At 38.1% G+C, this 9042-nt stretch overlaps 1 protein-coding gene and 1 pseudogene across 1 annotated transcript in view; both read left to right on the forward strand.

Moving 5' to 3' along the window:
• Positions 1-9042, forward strand: part of Dnah9 (dynein axonemal heavy chain 9) — a 433197-nt gene that overhangs the window by 114686 nt on the left and 309469 nt on the right. The window contains exons 21-22 of the mRNA XM_023705424.1: positions 4684-4810; positions 8897-9042. Of these exons, the coding sequence (XP_023561192.1) occupies positions 4684-4810; positions 8897-9042 (273 nt within the window). The remainder of the gene's footprint in view (positions 1-4683; positions 4811-8896) is intronic.
• On the forward strand, positions 1967-2896 carry LOC101585160 (annotated as a pseudogene).

Below are 9042 nucleotides of genomic sequence, written 5' to 3' on the forward strand. Positions count from 1 at the left end.
CCCTAAAAGAAAATAGCTTTCAACCCACACTAATCTGCCATGCAAAATTAACTTTGAAAATTTATGGAGAAATAATGACTTTTCATGACCAAAAACACCCTCACAAATCCATGACCATTGCATCAGCACCCCACAACAACCTCAAGGATGTCCTAGACAGAGACAGTGAAGCCGTCTCTGCCATACAGTCAGATGAGACAAAAACATCAAGTAGAATGATCAGCTTAACAAAATGGGAAAATGAAGGAATCAACAACAGAAAAATAGTGGGGTGACAGGGCAGGATTAAATCAATACTTTGAGTAATAATTCTCAGTGTAACTCTCAACTCCCCAATCTGACTGATCAGAAGAATCAAAATTATTCCTCGTATATTATCAGATACACAATGAAGCAGTACTAAGAGGGACATTTATTTTCCTGAATGCCCACATAAAACACAAAGCAAGCCCAAATCAATAACCTAATGATGAAGCTAAGGCTCTAGAATAACAAGAATAGTCCAACTCTAAAGATAGTACAAGGAAATAAATTATAAAGGTAAGTGCAAAATGTTAATAAAATAGAGACAAAAATATTTTTAAAAATCAATGAATAAAACTGGTAGTACTTCAAAAGAACAATCAAAATAGTCAAACCCTTAACCAACCTTACCAAAAGAAGAATAGAAAAAAAACCTCCCTATCAATATAATTAGAAATTTAAAAGGAAAAATATAATTAATATCATAGAAATCCAGAGGATTATTAGTAACTTCATTTAAAACCCATATTCTGCTAAACTGGGGAACCTAGAAGAAATGGATGTGTTCCTCGACATGTATGGGTCACCAAAGTGAAGCAAGGTCATATAGAAACCCTGATCAGACCAGTAACACTCAGTGAAATTGAGGTGGTAATAAAAGTCCTGCCTCTAAGCTAAGCCCAGGCCTCAATAGATTTACTGGTGAATTCTCCAAGAACTTCAGGGAAGACCCAACAGCAGCAGCTCTCAAATTCCACTATAAAACTGAAAGCACTGCCTGACTCGTTCCTGAAAGCTAGCATGACTTTGATTTCAAAACCAAACAAAGATGAAATGAAAAAAATCCCTACAGGTGAGTCTTTTTAATGAACATATGTGTAAAAATCTCCAATAAAATACTCACAGACAGAATACACCGAAACATTAGCAACACACAAAATGAGCAAGTAGATTTTATTGCACGGATGCAAGAATGTTTCAGCACAAAAATCAATAAATGTAATACATCACACAAGCAGAAATAAGGAAGAAATCAGGGTCATCTTTATAGACACAGAAAAGACCTTTAATGAAATCCAGCATCTATTCATGATTAAAAAAAAAACCTGGATAAAATACACATAAAAGGACCTTATCTCAATAGAATAAAAGCTATTTAGGACCAACTTACTGCCCACGTTACATTAAATGAGTAAAGGCTCAAACTTTCTCTCTAAAATCAGGAACAACATAAGATTGTCCACTATCACCACTTTCATTCAATATTTCACTTGAAAACTTAGCCAAAGCAATGTGGCACACAAAAAAAAAGATGAAAAGTATATATACAGGAAAAGGAGAAATCATTTTATCATTATTTGTAGATGCCAAGAAATGTCCCCAAAAGACTCCCTAGAACTAATAACCAAATTTGGCAGTGTACCAGGATAGTAAATCAACATCAGTAGCATTTCTGTACATCAATAATGAACCAGATAAAAAAGAAATTGGGAAAACAATGCGATCCACAGAAGCATCAACAAAAGTTACATACATGGTAATTAACCTAACCAAAGAAATTAAAAAACTCTATCACAAATCTATTGTACTCTGGGCCAGCAAGATAGTTAAGTGGACTAAAGCACCTGCTTAGGCAAATTTAGGCAAGCACAAGGACCACCCAGTAAAAATACTGTTTTGGTGGTTGACAAAGTACAGGTACCAAAAAGCCTTCATTACAAGGATGTTAAAGTGTGGGGGAAAAGGATCAGAGGCAGAAGATGGGGAAGAGGCCAAGAGAGAGCCGGAGGCCAAGAAGAATAAAGTGGAAGCAAAGAAAAGTGAAAAAGAGGCAGGAGAAGGCCCAGTCTTGTATGAGGATACTTCAGATGAAAAAAACCTTGCCCATAGCACTTAGAATGTGGATGGGTTTCTTGCCTGGATTAAGAAGAAAGGCTTAGATTGGGTAAACGGAGAAGCCCTGGATATCCTGTGCCTCCAAGAGACCAAATGTTCAGAGAACAAACGCCCAGCTGAGCTTCAGGAGCTGTCTGGACTATCCCATCAGTACTGGTCAGCACCTTCTGACACAGAAGGAGATAGCAGTGTGGGTCTGCTTTCCCACCAGTGCCCACTTAAAATCTCTTATGGCATTGGTAAGGAGGAACATGACCAGGAAAGCCAGGTGATTGTGGCTGAATTTGATTCTTTCATGCTGGTTACAGCCTATGTACCCAATGCAGGCTAGGGTCTGGTAAGGTTGGAGTACAGGCAGCGCTGGGATGAAGCCTTTTGCAAGTTCTTGAAGGGCTTGGTGTTCCATAAGCCTCTTGTACTACGTGGGGACCTCAATGTGGCTCATGAAGAAACTGACCTTCATAACCCCAAAGGAAACAAAAAGAATGCTTGCTTCACTTCACAGGAGCACCAAGGCTTTGGAGAACTATGGCAGGCTGTGCTACTGGCCGACAGCTTTCTTCACCTGTGCCCTAATGCTGCCTGTGCCAACACCTTTTGGACTTATATGATGAATGCTTGGTCCAAGAATGTAGGCTGGTGCCCTGATTATTTTCTGTTGTCCCATTCCCTTTTACCTGTTTTGTGCAACAGCAAGATCCATTCCAAGGCCCTTGGCAGTGACCACTGTCCCATCACCCTGTACTTAGCGCTGTGACACCTTCTCCAAATCACTGTGAGGCTGCCCTCCCCCCATACAAATACTTCTCCTTTACTAACCCTCTAAAAGTCCACTTTCTCATCTATGAGACTATGAATCCTTTGAACAGGCACCATTGACTGTTTTTTTTTTGTTTTTTGTTTTTTTTTTCCTAAACCTAAGGTTTCTTTTTTCTGTGGATCTTCCTCATAAGTTTCTGGCAACTATCTATGTGTAAATAAAAGGCCATAGTTTTTAAAAAAGAAAGAATATATCTACCCAAATAAAATATTAAATCAAAAAATGAGCAACTAAAATGAAGAGATGTTTTGCAGAAGAAATACAAATAACCAATAAATACATGAAAAAATGTACTGTCCCTGTGGGCATCAAAGAAAGGCAAATTTAAGCAGCTTTGAAATGCCACTGTATTCCAGGAAAAGTGGCTACTATCAAGAAATCAACTCACTGCCAACCACAAATGATGAGCGCCATGCAGTGCACGAGAGAGAAACTCTTCCTCCACTTCTTTCTTGCCACACAAATGGATCCCACTCCTTCTCGTTTTGCTGACTCCATGTCAAGCCTTGATTTACCTGATGGGCATCAGGCACCTGTCAGTCACCAGGCCCACATGTAGAGAAAGGACCTGCACATCTGGCAGGGGATGCACATTGGGTATCAATCCCAGATGCATGCATATCCTCTACTTCCGAGAGCATCATAAGTAAAGAGCTCAGACACAGAGGGTCAGGTGAAAGTTGACATCTCATCTATGACTGTCAGGGTATCATTTCTTATAAATACCATTTGTTTGTAAAGAAAAAAAGAAATCAATTAATAAAAAATACTGACAAGGCTGTGGGTGAAAAGGAACCCTTCTACATTATTGGTGGAAATATAAATTAGTACAATCACTATGATAATCGGTATAGAGATTCCTCAGAAAATAAAAAGTAAAGACTTCACTCAAGCTCTTCCCCTTATAGGTATCTATCTCAAATAGGTAAAGGTGTCATATCACAGTAAATGCTTATAGCAACCCGAATCATGATAGAAAAATCTTGGAAGAAGCCTACATGTCCATCAACAGATGACTGGATAAAGAAAATGTAGTTTTTATTTACACAATGGAACACTACACTGACAAGAAAAGGAAATTACTTGAATAACTGGTAGGAAAATGAATATACATTGAGACCACAGTGCTCAGTGAAATAAATCAGACATTGAAACAAATATCACATTCTTCTCTTATATGAGAAACCCACAATATAAACCCCTTAAAGAGAAAAATAAAGGATAGATGATAGGAATCAGGAAGGTAGATATAATGCAAATAGGAAAGGGACGTAGAACTAAATGAAGGACAGAGGAAGTCAATGAGAGGGGGAGGAAAAACAATTAAAATGTCTTATGTACAAGCTCCAACTGCTCACACTGAATGTAATCACTTTGTACTATGAACATGTACTAATAAAAGTTTTAAAAAATAAATGGCATAGTATCTGCATATAATCTGTGCATATCATCTCATGCTTTAAATCATTTCTAGAAGACATTGAATACATAGGAAGTAAATACTTTGTAAGTACTTATGCAGTATGGAATAATTACAAAGAAAAGAGTCTGTATTAATGGAGATGCAATTTTTTTCCTGGATACCTTTGATTCACTGTTGGTTGAACCTCTGGATTCAGAACCTGCAGATACCCTGGACCAACTGCTTCTGTACTTGCATACCATGTGGCGATGTTTGAGTCTGGTTGTACCTAACTTGGAGATCCTGTGCTCTGTGTCCTCAGATTGAGCCTGTGTGAGAAAGCGCTGGCAGAGTACCTGGACACCAAGAGGCTCGCCTTCCCTCGGTTCTATTTTCTCTCGTCTTCTGATCTGCTAGACATTCTTTCCAACGGCACAGATCCTCAACAGGTAAGAAGGGAAGCACCTGCAAAGCAGTCCAGAGGGAGCGGGGAGCTCCCAGCAGGAGCCTCCTCTCTCAGGCAGGGAGGGGGCCTGTGTTCCAGCCCCATGTTGTTACTGCTAGCCTCAGAGATTTCTTCCTCTCCACTGTTACTCTTGCTTAGGATCCTCCCTGCCCCACAGGGGCTCATTCCCATTACAGAGCTAGAGAAGCCATGAGGATGGTGAAGGTGGATGAAGACAAATCTTTATAGGAATGCTTTTAAATCTGGTTCTTTAAAGGCATCAGCAAATAGCAGATAATAGGATCAGCTATGTAAAAATGTAAAGCACTCTATCATTTGCAATGACAGGGATGAAACTGGTGAACATTATGTTTAATGAAATGATCCAGATTCAGGGAGATAAATATTACATGTTTTCATTTTTAGGCACAAGCCAGAATTGGTCTCAAAGAAGTAGAAAATAGAATAGTGGTGACCAGAGATTGGGGACTGTGAGGTGGTAGAGGTAGGAGAGTGCAGTCAGAGAGCAAGAGTAACTTCTCATGTTCTATAACATGTAGGAGACCTACAGTTGACAGTAATTAGCTGAATCTTTTAAAATAGCAAGTAAAAGATAGACATAAATTATGTATTCAAGGTGATAGATATATATACCAACTACCTGATCTGATCATTGCGTACATGTATTGAAATGTCATACTGAACCCATAAAATGTACAATTATTATATGTCAATATATATTATTAATTTCATTGGTTCCTGGCTTATCTTTCCCATATGTATCTTTATAAAAATAAGTAGATCCAAGTCCAGGTGTGGTGGTGCACCCCTGTAATCCCAGTGCTTGGGAAGCTGAAAACAGGAGGATCACCATGAGTCTGATATGCATAGTGGAGACCCTGTACCAAATATACCAATGAAAAAATAAAAAAGAAAGAAGATCCACATTTACATTGTTCATGTACATTTCTTTTTATCCTATTCATTTTTACACAAAAAGTAGCACACTCTATGTATCTGTTTGGACTTTGGTTTTTTTTCACTTAATTGTATACCCTGGAAATCATTCCACAAAATTGGAAGATATCTCTCTTCATTTCTTAAAATTTGTATGTTTTAAGGACTGACTTACCATAGTATTGCCAGAGATCATTGATATCATTTTCCAATTCCAAATAATGAGGTACTGAATAGCTGTGGATTTTGTATTGTTGAAGGCCTCTCTTCCAGGTAAATTCTCAGAAGTGAGAAAATTGGCTCACAGTGTACATGCATATGTAGCCTTGTTAGATATTGCCAAGACAGACTCTGTAAGAATTCAACCCTTTTGTGTGCTACCAGTGATGGATGAGAGTGTTTCCAACACAGTCAAAAGCCAGCTCCCATTTACATGACTTTACTGTGTTAGGATCAACAAGTTCTGAAGAGGGATTATCCTGTAATAATTGCACTCCTTTTATTTTTTTTCTGATAGATTAAAATTTTTTCCCAAGTAAAGCAGACATGGTAGGATTAAAACAGATACAACATCAGCATTTGTTTTTTATAACTTTTTATCACTACTATGTATAGAAAGAGTCAGATGTTTAAATATTCATTTTGATCTACTTCCCTTTGGGTTTAAATAAATATTTGAATAGTGCCTTTCTGATATCCTAATAGAAGTAGAATGGTAGAACAGTGCCTAATTCTCCTACATCGGTGACTCTATATAATTTCACATGTGAGTGGCTGAATGATCAGCCTTCAAAGTCACAAGAGACAGCAACTTCCTCTCAATCCCTACAAACATTGCTACACTGTTAATTGGTACAAGTCAGCCACTTAGTCTGCCTGCCTTTTAGAAAAATCTTTCTAAGCAGCTTGATTTAGTTCTATCTGGTTCTCTACCAAAACCAACATTTAAATTAAATTTTCAAAAATATGTTCTTTTCTTTTAGGCACTTGCTTTGTATTGCTGATTTCCCTGACAGATAGTGACTTTTTTCCTAATTTTTTTCCCCACTACATTTTGTTGAAGTCAGGATACGTTCTTCATTTGTTTGTAAACCAGAAATTTTGTTATCAAGGAAAAAATTTCTTCTAGTATGTTTTTAATTAGCATTTCCACTCCAATGATCTGGCTTTTTAATTTTTTATTTTATTTAACTAATTAATTTATTTAATATATTTGGTATAGGGTCTCACTATACAGGTAGGACTCATAGTGACCCTCCTGTTCTCCACCTCCCCAGTGCTGGGATTACAGATACACGCCTGGACTCGGTGGTCAGCTCACCAGTGGTCGGCAAACCGTGCCTGGCAGTGGAGCCAGCACAGTACATGGTGCCAGGATCGAACCCTGGTCCCTGTGCATGCCTAAGCAGGTGCTTAGTCAGCTGAGTTATCTCTCCAGCTTTTTTTGTTTTGGATTCATGGTATTTTCACAGACAGATTCTATTTTCTTTGTTCTTTACACATTGCCCATTCTTTAAAAATGCTTTGAACCCCTTAGTCTCCTTTCTTGGCCTTCTTCAGTAGTTTCTCATCTTTATCTACCATATTTAATTTGTATGTCTACTCTACCCTTTGGCTTTGTTAATACTCACATAAACCATTACCATTGTTATTTTTAAATTTCTGTACCAACTCTTCTCACATCTTGCATCTTGTAGAGTTCATATATCTTTCCTTTAAGTGAAAACAAAGCAAGGGTTCATTTTTTGAAGTTATTTTTTTCTCTTATAAGGAATGCTTTAATATATGTTGTCTTATTTTATTTCTCAAGTCCTGTCTTCTCTTATTTGCAGTTTCAGGACATTTTCATAAATCCCATGTTTGTTGTTGTTGTTTTAATCCATTATTTGTTATTGGATAAAGAATGGCCCATCTATCAGGACACTGATCCCCAATCAGTGTCATGCTGTCTCTTCTTTACCATCTTAGGTTTATTCTTCTCACCTCATAAGTATAGAGCTGAGTGTCTTAAATTTTGCATTACATCTCAAGGTACCAGCAGCCTGAAGGTCTTGCATCTATTGAAAATCTCACTGACACAGCTACTTTCTAGTTGCTGATTTTTCTTCAAGCCTCCATCCACCTTCTTCACCTTAGGATTATAGTGTAGAAAGCTTTCTACAATTCTTCCCAGCACTACTGCTGCAGACCTCACTATAAAGGACATCTGCATCACGAGATTCTATGCCTGGTTGGCCAGGCTTTCTGCTTGGTGTGAACATGTTTGTCCTTGCTTTGGGCCTTCCTGGTGTTTTACAGTTGCACTAAAGAGCTTTTGAAAGCCAGGTGTAGTGGCCCACCTGTAATCCCAACACTGTTGGGCCAAAATTCAAGGACTTCATATATTTTTTTTCTTTTTTAAAAATATATTTGATTGTTTCAGGGTCTCACTATGCAGCTTGGTGATCCTCCTGTTTTCAGCCTCCCCAGTGCTGGGATTACAGGTGTGCTGGAGATCGAACCATGGTCCCTGCAATTGACTAAGCAGGTGCTTAGTCTGCTGAGCTGTCTCACCAGATCCAACCTTGTATTTAAGGGTAGCCTAGACAACTTAGTGATTTTGCATGACTTAGTCTCAGAAAACACAGAAAGTTCTGAGGATGCAACTTAGTGAAAAGGCCCTGGGTCTTAACCTCACTATCAAACATAAAAATAAAGAGGTTTCCAAAATATGACTTCTGCAGGCCACAATCACCAATGTCTTTGACCCTCCAGACTCGTATTCTTCTGACGTACTATCATCTGCTTGGCTCCTTTGCACCTTACTGTTCTCTGAGGAACAAAGTGAATGAATTAAACATCACTTTACTCTAATCCAGTCCTATCTATAGCAGATCAAGTACAAATTAATCAAACTACTACAGTTCTATAAGTTTGCAGTTAATGTATTATTCCCATTAGGTAATTTTTATTATTATTCCCATGGCCACTTCCCCCTGATCTTCACATCATCATCATTCCCATAAACTTTGTTATAAATGCGTAATAGTCATTGCTTTGTCACAAGGGTTATTGTAGGATAGACACATAAACAACACTAATAGCAATTTGCTGGACACATTCTCCAATCATGTGGTATGCATTTCTTTCATAGGTACAACATCACCTTTCCAAACTATTTGACAATATGGCCAAGATGCAATTCCAGCTAGATACTTGTGACAACCCAACCAAGATAAGTCTTGGCATGTATAGCAAAGAGGAAGAATATGTGGCCTTCAGTGAACCTTGTGATTGTAA

This window comes from Octodon degus, unplaced genomic scaffold (genome assembly GCF_000260255.1).
Source record: "Octodon degus isolate 3935 unplaced genomic scaffold, OctDeg1.0 scaffold00219, whole genome shotgun sequence".
NCBI lineage: Eukaryota > Metazoa > Chordata > Mammalia > Rodentia > Octodontidae > Octodon > Octodon degus.